The sequence below is a fragment of the Polypterus senegalus genome, chromosome 16, assembly GCF_016835505.1.
Source record: "Polypterus senegalus isolate Bchr_013 chromosome 16, ASM1683550v1, whole genome shotgun sequence".
Taxonomy (NCBI): Eukaryota; Metazoa; Chordata; class Cladistia; order Polypteriformes; family Polypteridae; genus Polypterus; species Polypterus senegalus.
Window position 1 is genome coordinate 7,044,848 of NC_053169.1, and position 18,841 is coordinate 7,063,688.

The 18,841-nt window shown below is 40.5% G+C and overlaps 1 protein-coding gene across 1 annotated transcript in view; it reads left to right on the top strand.

Annotated features, from left to right (window-relative positions):
- Positions 1-12,304, top strand: part of mrps5 (mitochondrial ribosomal protein S5) — a 150,506-nt gene extending 138,202 nt beyond the window's left edge. Inside the window, exons 7-11 of the mRNA XM_039738233.1 lie at positions 2,409-2,455; positions 2,801-2,858; positions 5,855-5,917; positions 8,370-8,506; positions 11,951-12,304. Coding sequence (XP_039594167.1) covers positions 2,409-2,455; positions 2,801-2,858; positions 5,855-5,917; positions 8,370-8,506; positions 11,951-12,175 — 530 coding nt within the window. The 3' untranslated portion in view covers positions 12,176-12,304. The remainder of the gene's footprint in view (positions 1-2,408; positions 2,456-2,800; positions 2,859-5,854; positions 5,918-8,369; positions 8,507-11,950) is intronic.
- The last annotated feature ends 6,537 nt before the right edge of the window (positions 12,305-18,841 follow it).

Here is an 18,841-nt window from a genome sequence, read left to right on the forward strand (position 1 = left end):
ATGACAAAGTGCCAACATGTTTTCAGGAAGGCTTACTCATTTATTAAAACTCCAAAACTGAAATCTCTCCTTCCTAGAAGTATTCAGGCCCTTTGCCTTGGCACTTCAAACTGAGCTCAGGTGCATCCTGTTCATTTTAATTCTTTTTGAGATGTGTCTGGAACATGATAGGAAGGAGTTTGGAACCACCTGGACTTTTCTAAGAATTGGCAGTTTGGCCAAACTAAGTAACTAGGCAAAAAGATCTTATTTAAGGAGATGGCCAAGACTCTTGAGGGTTATTCTAACAGAGTTTCAGAAGTACTCCAATGAGATAGAAGGACAACCATCTTAGCAGCGCCCTACCAATCAGGTATTTATGTTGGAGCGGCTTACTCCTGCTTAGAGTTTGCCAAATGTCATTTAAAGGATTCTGAGAGCCTGAGGAAAAAGGAACAAGTTTTTCTGGTCTGATGAGCCAAAAATGTAACTCTTTGGGCAGAACTCCAACCACTGTATATGTGGTGAAGACCAGGCCCTGCTCATCACCTGTCTAATACCATCCCTACAGGTAAACACAGTGGTTGGTGACAGCATCACGCTGTGGCGGTTATTCTCAGCAGCAGGGACAGGGTAATTGGGGAGAGAAGGAAAGATGAATGCAGCCAAATACAGAGCAGTCCTTTGAAGAAACCTTCTCCAGGGTTAATGCCACCTCAGACTGGGGTGATAGTTCATCTTTCAGCATGGCAGTAATCTGAAGGATACAGCCAAGGCATTGCTGGAGTGGCTTCAGGACAAGTCTCTCAATATTCTTCATTGGCCCAGACTTTAACCCCATCGAACATTGGGTCTTGGGAAGCCGCCTGTGGGTTGCGAGCTGCCATTGTTTATAATGGTAATGGGTCACGAGTGAGTCATAAACTGGGTTGCCAATGGGTCACGAGTGAGTCATAAACTGGGTTGCCATTCTGATGGCTGATGCTCAACTCACTAAGGGGAATCACCCACCAAAAACTCAATGCCCCCTCCTTGTTATGAGCCACGCTCTACTCGCCTAGTTGACATAACCTCACCCTGCTTCGACAGCCATACTCAGACGAACCGCAATGGTAACACTGAATTCACCAATTTATTCTGATAATAGCGCTAAACGCACCAAGAGGGTCACACTTAGACGGTCACCCTAAATTATCCAAGGGTGAACCCTCTCCAGCACTGACGATAAGCACCAAGGGGGTAGACATGAGCACTCCAACAATCAAGCTAAATTCTTCCCAAGGGGGACCCTGCCCTGACACAAGCATCCATTTCACCAAGGTGGACCCACAGGTGGGTCACTAATAATCTTCCATCAGAAAAACTGAGTCAAAATCCCAAAGCTTGAGAAACATTATGTGGAGAAAACTGAAGATGACAGTTTGCAGACACTTTCCATCCAATCCAATGGTGCCTGAGAGGATCTGCCGTGAGGAATCGGCTAAACTGCCCAGACCCAGGTGTGTAAAGCTTGCTGAGGCTTACCAAAATATACTCACAGCTGGTATTGCTGCCAAATGGGCTTCAGCAAATTACCGAATTAACAGTCCGGATACTCCTAGGAAGGAGAAATTTCAGTTGTTGACTTTGAATAAAGTTGCAAACCTTTCTGAAAACTCATTTTCACTGTGTCATTCTTGGGTATTGAGTGTAGATTTGATATCCAAAAATGGCAAATGTATCCGTCTAGAATGAAATCAACAACACAATAAAGTGAGGAGAAAGTGAAGAGGTGTGAATGCTTTCTGAATCCTCTGTATGTGTCAAAAAGATAAAGAGGCTGAATGGCTTTTCAAGGCACTGTATCATTAAAATGTTTATAATAACCCTCATCCTCTTAAGCGTTTTTCTCCAGTGGTCTTTCTCTTTTGTCTGATGCTGTTATTATATTTCTTTCACTGCTCTGTGGGAGATGTGCCAGTAAGAATTGTATTGTAACACGCTGAGATAATTATAAAGTGGAACTTGAAAAATGGACTTCAGTTTGTTTGGAAATGGCCATTGTCAGGCTACCCAGGCTGATGAGCAGAAGCAATTGCTTCTCTGAAGCCACTGCAGACATCTTTAGTCCTTGGCATGTTGTTACCACAAACTTCAATGATCCAGTTTTAAAAAGCCAAAGATTCAGTGCATCGAGTGTGATAGCTAAATGAGATGGGAGCAGTAAGCGTGGACTTACGTTTTCACATGTTGCCCCTGTGAGTTGTATTTTATGAATACAAATAAAAATAATGAAGTCCAATCCTTTATATCTTGTGTGTAAACTTAGGTTAAATTTGCTTTCTGTTGTCTGTGTGGAGAGAACGCAGAATTAAAAATCAGTTGCGAAAATGCTTTCTTTCCTCTCTACGAGCTGAACATTTTTAAATCTATTTTATTGTTGTTTGTAGGATTCGCAGTGGGAAAAGCGTCCGACAGAAGCACGGCCTTAAGGAAAGTAAGTTTTCTTTTAAGATATTTTTACTGATAGCACTGCACCACACTGTTTAACTGTGCTACTGGAATGTGTCAGCATCTCTGGGATGACACTGCACAAAAAAACCTGTTCCCTTGTCTGTATTCCTCACACAGTTCGATGTAGAATAATGTCACCGTCCCTCCTTTGTGTTGTAAAAGGTGACTGGAAGAGACTGGTGTCAGGAAATGCATCCAGCTGTAAAGATTTCTGCTCCAATAACTCTATGAGTTGGTGGGGCCACCGGTTGAACCTGAACAATGTTTATTAACTATTTCAAGCTGAAGTATTCTTCTAATTTTGCTGTATTTTTTTTATGCTGTCTAGGCCAAGAACCGAGCCATTCATTATTTGTACTACATTGAGCGGTACAACAATCACACTAGTAAGTAAACTCATTTGTTTGCTATTTAACGGATGTAACTAATACATAGCCTGCTTCCTTTAAAGCTAGCCATAAATGCATCCTTGCTAACAAATCTTCTGAAAATTTTAAAGGGTACAGTCGCATTGCCAATGTTTGTAGTGTATTAATTTGTTGGCGTTGTGCTCTGTGTCTCTTGTTGGTATTCTACCACCATCACTTTATCTAGCTATCCATCCATCCATCCTGTCCTTCAGTATATAGCCTGAAGTCTGTGGACACCCCTCCAAATAATTGAGTTCTTAACAGGTTTGTCAAATCACATACAGTAACATAGTCATCAAATCTCCATTAACAATCATCGGGTCGTACTGCCATAGCATACTACATTTGCCACAAGTCAGTCCAAGAATTATTTTTTTTTTACTCTGGTAGGTCTGCCGCTGTCAGCTCTATTATTGTGAAGTAAAAGCGCCAAGGAGTAACGAGAACAGCTCAGCCATGAAGTGGTAGATCATGCAGACTCACAGAGCAGGGCTGCTGAGTGCTGAAGCTTGTAAAAACCGCCTCTCCTCTGCTGCGTCCTTCACAACAAGAGTTCCAGACTGCCTCTGGAAGCAACACCAGCACAAAAACTGTGCGTCAGAAGTTTCGTGAAATGGGTTTCCATGGCCGAGCCTTTTAATCACTCTGCTCAGTGCCAAGCTTCTGCAGGAGTGGTGTGAAGCACGACACCATCGGAGTCAGGAGCAGTGGAAACGTGTTCTCTGGAGTGATGAATCACACTTCCATTTCTGGTATTCTGACAGTCAAATATAGATGTTGTTGGATGTCAAGAGAAAACTTACCTCCTGGATGACATAGTGCCTCCTGTATAGTTTGGCATGGTTTAGGCTGGACCCCTTGGTTCCTGTGAAAGGTACTGTTGATGCTACAGCAAACCATTGGCATTTTTGACAATCATGAGCTTCCACCTTTGTGGCGACAGTTGTGAGAAGACCCTTTTCTTGTTCCAGCATGACTGTATCCCTGTACACAAAGCCAGCTCCATAGACATGGAGGAAGTCCTTTGGACTGTGCTAGCCCCTGACCTCAACCCTCTTGAACACCTTTGGGATGAATTGGAACACTGATGGAGACCTCACAAATGCTTTTTGGCTGTAAAGACACACACTCGCACAGACACACTCCCAAAATCTTATGGAAAGCAGAGTGGACGCTGTTATAAGGGGGGCAGCTCCATATTAATGCCCATGGCTTTGGAATGGAATGTCCAACAAGCTTATATAGGTGTGATGGTCAGGTGTCCACAAACTTTTGGCTGTACAGTTTATCTGTCTGCCTGCTATAAATCAATTATTTCAAACAGTAATAACCATTTGCAACATTCATAATGTCTTGGTTATGTTTTTAATTTAATTTAATGGTACCTTGATAAAAAAAGTATACATGTCTAAAATACGTGAGTTTTGAATCCTAGTGTACGTTAGACACAGTTTTAAAGCTAGGTTTTTACTTTCTTGTTTACAAAGTATGTGGATAGTATTGGAATTGCCCAAAGATTTGATTTCAAGATTTTGATGAATCTCGACGTTTTACACCTCCCTGAGTCCAAAAATACCATTTTTGAATTATGTCTGTGTGTAAACACGATAACTTAAGTGCGCTTTCACTTAGGTAAACCAAATTTTGGATGCAAGTATTAGATACAAAATGTAGATTTCTATTAACTTTTGAGCGATTTCCACTAAGCGGAAATGGTACTTTTTTATTCATGCAGCTGCAGAGTCCAATTTATTCAACTTTTATAATAATTGTTCAATATATTATTACCGTATATGCTCACGTTTAAGTTCTCCCGCGGATAAGTCAGGACTTGATTTCACCGTATAATTTCCGGTATTTAATAATGTCGGTCGCATAAGTCGAATGCGGAAAACTCACGCTATTGGTCCAAGAGACTATGATATGCTAACGCCAACCTGAGAGAGTAACCACGGGGCACATGGCCCTTTCTTTATATGTATTGTGCCTACGTGACCACACGGTAATACCCGAACTATTCCGAAGCGATGTTTGAACCGTTTTGTGTTTTTTGTACCTCACACCCTCATACACCTTTATCGTAAGAGCATCCCTTATCTACCTACGATGGAGTGTTCAATCAGAAGAAAATATGAAGCTGGTTTTAAGTTGTTGAAGTAGCGAAAGAAATTGGTAGCTGCCCTGCTGCAACAAAATTCGATGTGTCTGAGAAACTGGGGTGTGATTGGAGAAGGCAAAAAATTAAGTTTCATATTTTTGAACAGGTGTGTAGTTCGGGGTTTGATTTTATGATCGATTTTTCGGGTTTCAAGACTTGACTTATACGCGAGTATATCTGGTAATTTGATTTGATTTGTTGTTGATTGTTCTTTAATGTAAATAATTTAAAATTATAATCATTGTCTTGCGGTTTACTCCTCAAATATCCATCCCCATATCTGAGTATATGAGAAAGTCTAGGAGAGACCACTCCCGATTTTTTAAATGCAATTTTAACTGAAATTCAGTTCAATAAGGTTATCTATTTACTTTTACTTATTTATTCATGGCAAATTACCACATTTGAGATATACTTGGTTTTTATTTTCTGTTTTTTTGTTTTTTTTTTTTCTTTCTTCATTTGGAGCCCAGGCCGATGATGTGACTTTCTCGTGGTCACACCGTGTCAGTAGCTGGATTTGAACCCACAATATCAGGGCTTTAAAATGAAAAAGCCTTAAGCACTTCGTCCCACTGCATGCCATTGTGAGCATCATATCAGCTACACAAAAGTGTATTCATAGTACCGTATTTCAATAAAGCTTTGTACTAATTGAATCAGTACCACAGAAACCCTACCCCTACTGTTACATTCTACCGGTGTGTTTCTTATTTGGTGAGACTCCGGATATTTTGATTACCCCTTATTCATTAAGCTCCATTTGTCACTAATGACTTCTTTCAGCTATTTTTTTTCTTCATTTCATATGCAGTATATCATGATGTGACGTCAACATTCAAGAAAACAACAATCCGAATGAAGAAGCAAAACCCAGGTAAATGTGATCATCATTACAGTGAAGATATGACAGCAATTTGGTGAAACTATTTTTGAAAAGAATGACTAGCCTTTTTCAATTCTGACCCATGATGCTTTTGTTCAGTTTGCTGACATAGATGCATGTGTACCCTTTAGCTGCCTCAGTGTCTAAGACCAAATAAATTAGACACTTAATCTCTTGTATTATGACACTGGAAGAGTTCAGATTACAAAAGCATCACCTTAGCGCAGGCATCGCATTGTCTGATGCGTTAGTATCTTTTCCGCTGTGGTTTTTGAGTGTCACAATAGTGTGATGCCACATTAATTGCTGCCATTGTATTTGATTTTAAAACACGGCTGCCACTTCTGTATTTGTTACCTTGGACATTAGGTGAGTCCTTTAGAGAGCCTTCAGCAACGCCTATGAACAGCACTCTGTAGACTGAGTGTCATATGTCTTATAAGGATTACATAAAGTCGTAGTGACTGAATTTGAGTCCAGGGGGACCACTATACATGCTGGATTTTTCTTCCAATTGGTTTATTGATTAAACAGAACATTTTTTTTCTCTTAATTAAACATGCAGTCTGATTAGTTGTTCTTTTCCTGCCTTTCTGCTCACCGTCTGTAATCTTGGAATATTAATATTACAGTTTATTACTTCTCTATGAATTGAAAATGATGCTTATTGCTGTTTAGTCTCCAACACACTTAAGGCAGTGATGAATCCCAACAGTATATTCTGTATGATTTCAGTGTTTGGCCAACCCTTATTAACGCAGGACATTTCACACACTGGACAATATTTGCCTAAAATTAATCAGTACAAAATAAGACACAGGCTCATTGTAACATCATTGAAATATGAAGAAAAAAAAGATTAATGTTGTGATTTCAGGGTCTACTTGAGTTATACATTATGTCCCCAGGAATAAATAAGTTGAAATTTCAGTTACATTGCAGCTTATGGCATTTTGTTTATTGGTGTTGTGCTCTGTCCTGATTCAGCAGAAAAACCGCTAACTAATTTCTAGGGTTTAACCAGTTTATACAACAGAGGCGAGCATGTCAGCAAAACAAAACCACCAAGGAAAGAGAAGCTCACTTAGCTGCTAATGCACAACCGATGCGGTTGATTGATTGAAGTGCCGGAATCCATGGTTTCTAGCAGCACAGGCTCACACAGCTAGTATTCAATAATAGTCTTAACTAATCTTATTTGTTTTTTCTTTTCTTGTAACTTTCTCTTTGACATCTTGTAAAGCACTTTCTGAACATTTGCTATAGAAATAATTGTTTTATGCCTTAGTCCCATTTTTGGGCCAGTGCAGACTGGTAGTCTGCCTGTTGAATTTGGGGCTAAGCTGTTTGGGGTGAGCCCTAGGCAGTAGGCCAAGACCTATTAGCAGGGCAGGTCTGGGTTTTTATTTACAGGGTGAGTCAAAATTATGTTAACACTAATGGATTATTTTTATCTTGACCACACCTTTCCAGGTCGATGAATAGGTCGTGGTGAACCATTGCCATGGCCTCCAAACTCCCCTGATTTGACACCCTGTGATTTCTGGTTATGGGGTATGGTGTAGGAGCGCGTGTGTGTATAGCAGGAAAGTTTGTGATAGCAATGACCCGAAGTACAGAATACAGACTGTGGTATCATCTATTCCCTGTGAAATGTGTGTCCGGGCTTTAAATGGTGTTGTTGCTCATTGGTTTTTGTGCGTTGAACATGACGGTGAACAGGTTGAGACATTCCTGTAAATCATCTTGCACATATGAAATATGCTTTGCGAATAAATTGTTTTTCCATTCAAATGTTAACATGATTTTGACTCTCCCCGTATTTATTTATTTATGTTTTGTTTAAGGCCTGTACTTAACAGAAGCTAACCAGCATGAGAGTGGCAATCTGGTAACATTTGCTTTCTTTTTTAGTGTGTTTAGTGTTTGGCTGGATCTTGGTATGGCTGGAAACTTTTACATCTAGTTAAATGAACAGGTTTTTACCTAATTAGCTTTACGTTGTGTGTTCTTGTTGTAAATTTTACTTTTTCAGTCCTCCTCCACAAGTTGTACCTGTTCCTTTGAACAGACTGAAGACATTTTTAGGTTAACCATTAAAGGATTATTCCAATCAAACATATTTTTTTCAGAGTACTTATTCCAATTAGTTTATAGTGATGATCGAGAAATCTCATGTTGACATGGGGTAAGTAACATATTTAAAGGGTATCATTATTGGGTGGAGTATTTCTTTAAGTCAGTGAGTGCTAGGGATTTGAGGTCATTACAGTCCAGGTTCACACGCTGATTAAGGAATGTGTCCATACACCGTCAGAACAGTGTCCCATTCAGAAACTAGATCTATCAAGTCCTTGTAATTATAGTTTAGTAATAAGCTTGTCTGGCTGGATACTCTTAGTCTTTACTAAGCAAATGTTTTTGTGGTGTTTTGTTTTTTTAGGTTATGGATTGCACTGCCACAGAGCCATCATTACAATGTGCAAACTGATTGGCGTTCAGGACATGTATGCCAAGGTGTCTGGCTCCACAAATCTACTGAATATCACTAGAGCTTTATTTCAAGGGCTGGGCAAGCAGGTACTGTAAATTCATAAATATATTTTCTTCCCTACTTTTCTGTTCTTTAATTAATGAGACAAAAGCAAAACCTTAAACATACATACTATAAATATTTGCATATCCATTATGTAACCTGTGACAGGAGACACCTCTGTGTGCTTACAATAACCTGGAACAAGGAACTCAAAATTTCAAAATATTATCAAACCATAACTATTTTATTATACAAAATATACAAAGGGATGAAAGTGGAGAGCAGAAATACATCAAATCAACAAAAGACCAAAGACATCTTAGCTGCTCCTACAAAGGTCTCACTATACAGGTTTGATTCCCTGTCGGACAGGACAGGTGGCTTACTCAAAGTTCAGCTCACAGTGCAGAAATCATACAAGTCACGCCTATTCACCTTCCCAACTCTCTGCTAATCCCTTCTCACCTCTCAAACCTCTGTGCCCCACTGCCAACTGAACCTTTGCCTTCCATCTCTCTCAACTCAAAGCTCCTTGAACCACTGGCAGGGAACACCACTTTAAACACCACCCAGGCAGCAGGAACACCTTTTGAAAATCACAGGCCTTCATACTACAATAAAGACAGGATAGCACTAGAGAAGGTGTAGAGCAGAACAACCAGGTCAAGGAGAGGATTGAACTATAAAGAAAGATTCACTTTATTCCTGTGATTTACATTTTCATTTATTTTCTTGGCAGATGCTTTTATCCAAAGCGACTTACAAAAGTGGTAAACCTAAGTAACATGAGGCTAGGTAGGGCCTCTTTGTTCATCAAGTGTAATAGAATAGGTAACAAAAGTTGATTGCCACAAGTGAAGAGATGTAACAACTAATTTACAATCCTAGGTTACAATCAATACTGAAATTAAACAAATTAACAGACAATATAAAATATCTCCAAGCAAAGGTTTTTCTCTTTTCATTTCGACAGATATTCACAGAACAGATAGGTCTTCAGTTGTTTATTAAATACATTGAGGGAGCCAGTAGTTCGGATGGAGGTGAGCAGCCCATTCCACCAAGTGGTAACTACACAGGAAAAGAGTCTGAGTTGAAATTTGATACTACATAGAGGTCATCACCAAACGTTGTTCTCTGGCAGACCTGAGTGGGCGAGCAGGCGTATAGCACTACCACCAGTGTCTCCATATATTCAGGTGTTGACCCATTGAATATTCTGTAGGCAAGCATCAGGGATTTGAACTTGATGCGTGCTGCTCTAGGGAGCCAATAAAGTAGTGACCTGAAGAGAGGAGTGACGTGCCCATCTCAGGTGGTTGAATACAAGATGGGCCTCTGCATTCTGGATCATCTGCAGTGGCTTGATAACACATGCGAGAGTACTACTGCCTGGAGCAAGTTGCAGTAGTCCAGACATGACAAGACCAATGATGGCGTCAGAGTCATGGAGTCGGCTTTGTTTGGTTGGAGTCACTCCAGACTTCCACTCTAGCACTGGAGTCTCAAGTGCTTTAATAATCAGGAACCCCGCTTTTGAAAACTCTGAACTCCTCCACCTTCATTCACCCAAATTCTCTATAAGCTAAGGGTGTGCACTGGGATTTGCAATATTCTAAATTAATGATTACCAACCAATTAGAATCATGATATCTCCAATAAAACTAACTTTAGAAACTTGGCGTGGGCATGGGAGTTGTTTTTAATGTAACCAAAGTGAATATTAAGAATGTTGTGACTCACTGACCGAGTGTCAAGGATTGTTGTAAGCACTAAAACCACCAGGAGATTTTTAATAAATGAAAAATTGTGGTCAAATAATAGGCAAGGGGTCAGAATTCTGGAGGAGTCGATATAAGATCAAGTAACCAGAATCAAAGGGCAAAACAAAAATCTAAAGTCAGAATCAGAAAAGGGGCAGAACCAGAACTCAAAATCCTCACGCTAGAGTCGACAAACAATAGCTATGAAGATCAAAAGTTTTTACATCCACACGGGATTAATGCATAGTGCGATCATCGTCTTATTTAATCGGTATAATGTTGGAGTGACAATCGAGGTTACATGACATTTAAAATGTCACATAAATAAAAAAAAAAACTAATACCTTACTGAAAATCAACTTTTAAACTTCAAAGCTGTCACAGGTGGCACACTGGTAGTGCTGCTGCTTTGCAGTAAGGAGACTGGAAGATTGCGGGTTCGCTTCCAGGTTTTTCTCCCTGTGTGGATAGCGCTTTGAGTACTGAGAAAAGCGCTATATAAATGTAATAAATTATTATTATTATTAAAGCAAAATGTGAAAATAATATCAGAATTGAATTCCTCTTGATTAAAAACCCATATTCTTCTTCTTTCGGCTGCTCCCGTTAGGGGTTGCCACAGCAGATCATCTTGTTTCATCTCTTCCTGTCCTCGTCATCTTGCTCTGTCACCCCCATCACCTGCATGTCCTCTCTCACCACATCCATAAACCTTCTCTTAGGCCTTCCTCTTCTTCTCTTACCTGGCAGCTCTATCCTTACCACCTTTCTCACAATATACCCAGCATCTCTCCTCTGCACATGTCCAAACCAACACAATCTCACCTCTCTGACTTTGTCTCCCGCTCGTTCCTCCTGAGCTGACCCTCTAATGTCCTCATTTCTAATCCTGTCCTTCCTCGTCACACCCAATGCAAATCTGAACATCTTTAACTCTGCCACCTCCAGCTCTGTCTCCTGTGCCACCGTCTCCAGCCCATATAACATAGCTGGTCTCACTACCGTCCTGTAAACCTTCCCTTTCACTCTTGCTGATATCTGTCTGTCACAAATCACTCCTGACACTCTTCTCCACCCATTCCACCCTGCCTGCACTTTCTTTTTCACCTCTCTTCTTGATTAAAAACCCATAATAGATAAGAATATACAGTACATGTTAATAAATGTTAACAATAAAAAAGGTGACGATTGAACTGCTTAAAATTACGAAAGGGAATTAGTAAAGTGGATCTCAGGCTGTTCATTTAAAATTAATTCTTCAACAAGAGCACAGGAACACAGCTGGAAAGTTATTAAGGGCAAATTTTCCACCGACATTAGGAAGTTTTTCTTTACATGAAGAAACATAGACACGTGGCATGAGTGACCAGAGAGACTCGTGGACCTTCAGTCTTGCCTTCATGTTATTTTAGAGAATCTTGGTGAATAGGATTGGGGTTACTGAGAGGTATGAGGAATGACTGAAGGTTGGCCTAAATTGCCTGCTCTCATCAACGTTGTTCTGCTATTCTGAAGTGACTCTCTCAGTACTCTGTAATTAATACAGAATAATGAGGATAGTGACATTTAAAATGAGCACAAATGAACACAGGCAAGGGATTTCAAAAACTCACAGGGAACAAACTTTCTGCAAGGTTGAGCCTGAGTGAACAATTTGCACACTAGTGTCAAAATAGTTCCCCCAATGTAACACCACCTGCTTCATTCAACTTCGTTTTCTTACAGGAAACACACCAGCAATTGGCTGACAGAAAGGAGCTACATGTTGTAGAATTTCAGGATGCTTACGGCTCCCTGCCAATTGTCGTGGCTTCCCCCAAAGGTGGCGCAAGGAGTGATCCAGAACCTGAGGATGAAATCCCACATACAAAGCTGGACTGGAATGAAGTTAAAGCTTCTCAGGGAATGACGCGTTCTGCCTGGGCTAACCTTAAAAGAACCATCTGGTGATCGTTGTCACTAAAAGGTGGACTTGCGACCTCTCTGTGAATTCTGCATGAAATGTCTGTACACTTCTGATTTTTTTTTTTTCTCCAGCTTTTGCTGCTCAATTGGAAAATAAATCAAACATTTTTGTAAGTAGTTTTTGAGTTGTTTTCACGGTATGAAAAACATTAGCATTTAAGACCGTCAGCTTTAGTAAAACATCTGCCTGCAGTTTCTTTTGTCACTTTCTACTTGGCGTGTCTGTCTTCAATTCAATTCAGTAACAGCATTGCGAACACCTTATGGTGGATACCGGCTGTGACTTAGAAATGAATTCTTTAACCAAAACAAGGTGACAATACCAGGCAATTTTCACACAAACATTAGGAATTTTGTCATTCATACAGAGAACAGTAGACACATGGAATAAGTGACCAAAATAGTGTTGTAGAGAATAGGACTTTGGGGACCTTTAAATCTTAACTTGAGGTTATTTTGGACCAGTTAGGTGGGTGGGATGGACGGGCTTGTTGTACTGAATGTCCTGTTCTTGTCAAAATGGTCCTAATGTGTAGTCTCCCCTGAAGTGCCATAGTGTGGCACCTGCAAAGGGAGGATAAGGAATGATGTGCCCTATAAGAAGAAGTGGCCTGGAGTGTGCACATTTATTTTCATGCGGGCAGCAAGTTCTTAAAATTAACAGTTTTTGAGTGCCAGTATTAGCAATGCATTTCTGTATATAGGACAAAAAAATCACACATATGATTATTTACTGTATTGGGTATTTAAGTATTTAAAAATTAACTGAACTGATATAGCAATGTTTATTTCTAATCAAAATGTTGCTGAATATTCAAACAAGTTCTCTTCTGACCTTTTTTATCTCTCTCTCTCTCTCTCTCTCTCCTAAAGGATTATTAGGAACACCATACTAATACGGTGTTTGACCCCCTTTCACCTTCAGAACTGCCTTCATTCTACGTGGCATTGATTCAACAAGGTGCTGAAAGCATTCTTTACAAATGTTGGCCCATATTGATAGGATAGCATCTTGCAGTTGATGGAGATTTGTGGGATGCACATCCAGGGCACGAAGCTCCCGTTCCACCACATCCCAAAGATGCTCTATTGCGTTGAGATCTGGTGACTGTGGGGGCCATTTTAGTACAGTGAACTCATTGTCATGTTCAAGAAACCAATTTGAAATGATTCGAGCTTTGTGACATGGTGCATTATCCTGCTGGAAGTAGCCATCAGAGGATGGGTACATGGTGGTCATGAAGGGATGGACATGGTCAGAAACAATGCTCAGGTAGCCTGTGGCATTTAAACGGTGCCCAATTGGCACTAAGGGGCCTAAAGTGTGCCAAGAAAACATCCCCCACACCATTACACCACCACCACCACCAGCCTGCACAGTGGTAACAAGGCATAATGGATCCATGTTCTCATTCTGTTTACGCCAAATTCTGACTCTACCATTTGAATGTCTCAACAGAAATCGAGACTCATCAGACCAGGCAACATTTTTCCAGTCTTCAACTGTCCAATTTTGGTGAGCTCGTGCAAATTGTAGCCTCTTTTTCCTATTTGTAGTGGAGATGAGTGGTACCCGGTGGGGTCTTCTGCTGTTGTAGCCCATCCGCCTCAAGGTTGTGCGTGTTGTGGCTTCACAAATGCTTTGCTGCATACCTCGGTTGTAACGAGTGGTTATTTCAGTCAAAGTTGCTCTTCTATCAGCTTGAATCAGTCGGCCCATTCATTCTCCTCTGACCTCTAGCATCAACAAGGCATTTTAGCCCACAGGACTGCCGCATACTGGATGTTTTCCCTTTTCACACCATTCTTTGTAAACCCTAGAAATGGTTGTGCGTGAAAATCCCAGTAACTGAGCAGATTGTGAAATACTCAGACCGCCCGTCTGGCACCAACAACCATGCCACGCTCAAAATTGCTTAAATCCCCTTTCTTTGCCATTCTGACATTCAGTTTGGAGTTCAGGAGATTGTCTTGACCAGGACCACACCCCTAAATGCATTGAAGCAACTGCCATGTGATTGGTTGATTAGATAATTGCATTAATGAGAAATTGAACAGGTGTTCCTAATAATCCTTTAGGTGAGTGTGTGTGTATATATATATATATATATATATATATATATATATATATATATATATATATATATAAAATCCAACATCTGTCTGTCTGTTCACTTCACGAGGAAACTACTTAACGGATTTAGATCAGGTTTTCTTCTATAATTTGGAACGTTCTGGGTGATTTTGCAACTTCTCTTATCGCGCTAAGTTTCATAGTTCACTTACGGTAGCGACTTATTTATGCGAATCTGAGAGAACGTAGTGGGCTGAGGGGAGGGTGGCAGGGCCCATCTCACTCACCCCAGCCTCGAGGCGCTCATTACCTCCGCTTAGCTAGCAAACAAGAGAACTACTTATGGATTTAAAGCAGGTTTTTTTCTAGAATTTTCTTGAAACTTCTCTCATTGCGCTAAGAATCATAGCTCGCTTGCAGGAGCGATATATTCACGCTAATCTGAGACAGAGGCTGCAGGCTGAGGGGAGGGGGAAGCGTGATGTCAGGAGTGGGGAGCTGGGCGGGGCTCTCCTCACTGTCCTGTTTCACTCCTACGTGGGCGGAGCTATGGGGGACACCTAGTAGGATATAAACTCTACCAGCACTAATCGTCTGTCCAAAATTTTACAAAGAATTTAATTCTCATCAAGTTTTCCAAATGCTCTGCATCTTAAGCCATTTCAGGATTTTGTTTTTTTATTGCTCATTAGCCCAGATCTTCTTTCTCGGTCTGCACTTGAGGCCTGGAATGTGCCACAGATGTGATCCTGTTGTTAGGTAAACGTATTTAAAAATGTCTTTACAGTGCCAGTTTCTAATTTTTCCTTAATCAGTATCCTGAACGCTGCATACTGGTTACAAAGATTCCTTTCAATAGAATTTTAGTCTTCCTTTAACAGAACACAGGATCTAATGGCAAGTCTGCCCCTCTGCTCTAATCCAAATGAAAAATTTGTCCAGAGTAGAGAAACATTCTGTCATTCTCTATTGACAAACCAATCAGTTTGCTGCGTAAATTATTTCCTGTCTTCATATTAATATTTTTTTTTTTCCAGCAAACCCTTCATTGTGTTAAATTTTCTGACTGAATCGCTGTGAGATTTCTGGTTCAAAGGTCATTTGAGATGGTCCACTTTCCAGTCACTCCATGCTTTCCCTGAGGCCCATTTGTTAAAAGATCCTGTTACATTCAAGCTAATTGCACAAATAACTCCATCTATCTCCAGGAAGTTAAAAAAAAATATTCCCAGAAGTACATGCTGTCCGGTGTTATTTGGCAAGTCTGTTTTAACCAAACATTCAGTCAACAGTTTTGTCTTGAACGCCTGATGTACCGTCTACTCAATGTACTGCTTGAAATCTCTTTGGCTTTGCGCTTAGATTTGGTTAAAGTGACAAGGAAACAACCGCATAGGCCAGCTGTTCCCAAACTCGGTCTTAGGGACCCCCAGTGGCTGCAGGCAGTGGCGTAGCGTGGCTGTCAGCCGTCCAGGATGGAGGAAAATTTCGCCACCCCCTTATTTAGGTATTTCAATTTAAAAGACTAAAATATACAGTAATTCTTTGCCGCCCCTAAAAGTGTCACCCGGGGTGAGCCATCCCCACTACGCTACGCCACTGGCCGCAGGTTTTTGTTCCGGCCAACATCTGTTTTTAATTGAACTCCTAGCTGAGTTAAGTGAGCTGTTGTTTCCCAATTTCTGTGTTTTACGGTCAATGAAGAAATTATTAAAATGTACTAAGCACATATATGGGGATTTTTTTTTTTTTTACTTTTCAACATTATTTTCATTCTAATTTTCCAGATGTTCTGGTTATTTCATTCATTATTTAGTCATTAGTGGGGCTGATGCTGAAGTAATTGCAGCCTTTCTTCATTCAGTGTTGTTTGGCCAGGTGTCTGCTCTGCTTGTTGTTAATTGTCATTATTAGGACACAACGAAGGGAGCAAACAACACAGAAAAAGGGCCAAATAATACGAAAACAACAAAGGGAGTTAAACATTTAAAGATGTCACAAACATCAATATATTTCTGCCGTTTATACTCGCGCATAAGTTGCGTCTTGAAACCCGAAAAATCGATCATAAATTCAGACCCCGACTTATATGCCCGTTCAAAAACACGACACTTAAAATTTTTTTTTCACATCTTCTCGCCTCCTCCAATCTCGCACCAGTTATCTCCGACACATCAAATTTTGTTGCAGCAGCACAGTTACCAATTTCTTTTGCTACTTCAACAACGTTTAATTTTAAACCAGCTTCATATTTTCTTCTGATCGAACACTCCATCATAGATAAGGAATGCTCTTACGATAAAGGTGAATGAAGGTGTGAGATACAAAAAAACACAAAACAGTGCAAACGTCGCTTCAGAACAGTTCGGGTATTACTGTGTGGTCCCTTAGGTGCAGTTGGTCAGGAGTACACGCTGATACAGCGCATTGCCACACCCACAAAGAAAAAAAGGCCGTGTGCTCCATGGTTACTCTCTCAGGTGGGCGTTAGCATATCAGAATCTCTTGGATCAATAGCGTGAGTTTTCCGCATTTGTCTTATACGACTGACATTATAAAATACCAGAAATTAAACAATAAAATCAAGTCCCGACTTATCCACGAATATATACGGTAAATACCTTGTAAATGTGAAAATCGTACTCTACTTGCGCAGAATAAGAGAAGAGAAAAGAAAGACCAGCTGATTAAATGAGATCAATTATTATCATTTACCAGTTATGACGGACTGGACGATAACGTGCAGTGAATCCACGTGACTTGACCATTCCTAGTTCTCATCCTGTTTCTCTGTACGTTTATCATTCGTTTGCTCAGACGTTCATGCGCTTGCTACTTCCTGAACAGCTCTTCTTTTCTCCACCCTAGCTGCCTGCTTCTTCTCTTCTTTCATCGGCATGTTTTCACGTTAAAACTGATTAAGTCAGTGTTTGTGTTGCAATTACTTGGTACGTTCAATTAAGCTGGCACTTAAGTCCTTGATCTGCCTCAAGAATGATTTAAGATATGAAGAGGTAGAGGAAGTGATGGCGAATGTGGTAGAGATGAGCACTGTGCCCGTACGCATACGCTGCCCAGTGTTGATTCTACAATAAAATAAAATAAGAATTAAAAATGGAATAACCTTCAAGGTCAATCATCACCCCTGAAAGCGGATAGAAGAGGTCACGTAGTATGTGAGTACCAAATTTCAGGTCAATAGTTCAAACGGTTTGCGAGTGACAGGTGATTTAAAATCCTGGACAGACAAACGGACCGCCATGGTAGAATTATCACTAATTGTAAATTTTGTTGAAACAAAAACCGGCAGCCACATCAGGTCCCCAGGGCCAAGTTTAGGAGCCACTGGTGTTTCGTATAACAATTTTGTTTCAAGCTCGTTTAAATCAGCTTGATAATGGATATACAGGGTGAGTCAAAATTATGTTAACATTTGAATTGTGGAAACAGTTTATTCACAAAATATACTTCATGCTGTATGTGCAAGATGATTTACAGTAATGACTCCACCTGTTCGCCATCATGTTCAACACATGTCACATATGTGGCACATCAATTGTATATTATAAGTCTGTACATAGCAGTACCATTAATGTGAAGATCATTTTGACTCACCCTGTAGTTTGATTAATTTTTATAGTTTCATTTTGTTTGAAAGTCAGGTCTTTCTGTGAACGACACTCGTAAAATGTCTTGGTAGTCTGGAGATTTCATTGTTCCCTGCCCAGACTTGAGGCACCCTGTGCCAAACGCAGCAAAGCAGCTCCATGACGTAAGTGAGCCTCCTCCATGTTTCACAGTAGCTCTGGTGTTCTGTTCTTTGAAAGCTTCATTTTTCTGCATGTAGACATTGAGCTGATGTGACTTGTCAAAAAACTCCACAGTTTTGTGTTATCTGTCCAAAGGACCTTCTCCACGTGGCATTGTGGCTTGTCAATATTCATTTTTGAAAATTCCTGTCTGGCATTTTTATGTTTTTCTTTCAACAGTGGAGTTCTCCTGGGTCAAATGAGAAACACAATAACAATAATAATTTATTTTTGTAAAACCCAAAATTACACAAGGAGTGCCACAATGGCCTTTGACAGACCCCCAGCCTTGACTTCCAAACAAGCCAAGAAAAAACTCCCAAAAACAAAACAATCTTGGAAAGGCAATTCGGAGAGAGACCCCTTTCCAGGTAGGTTGGGCATGCAATGGGTGTCAAAAACTGGGGTCATTGCGATACACAACACAGAACACACGTAATCCTGCTCACAGATCTAGAATGCCAATATGGCCACCTCAGGAATACAATACAATACAATAGTAACCGTACAAGTATAGAGCAAAATACAGGGGTAGATGATATTACTTAAGAGGATTCCGATTTGTTCAGAGTCCTGGAGACCTCAGACAACAAGCCGCCTCCCACCTAATTGCCATTCCACAGCTGAGTTAGTACTGGGCCAGCCAATCAGATCAAAGGACTCCTCTACTCGATGATTCCAGTGCTCCTCCATCAGAGATGACTTTACCTTAGGCAGGCATACAACTTGGCAGGTGGGCTGTGGCACCAAGTGCCACATTTGAGTACT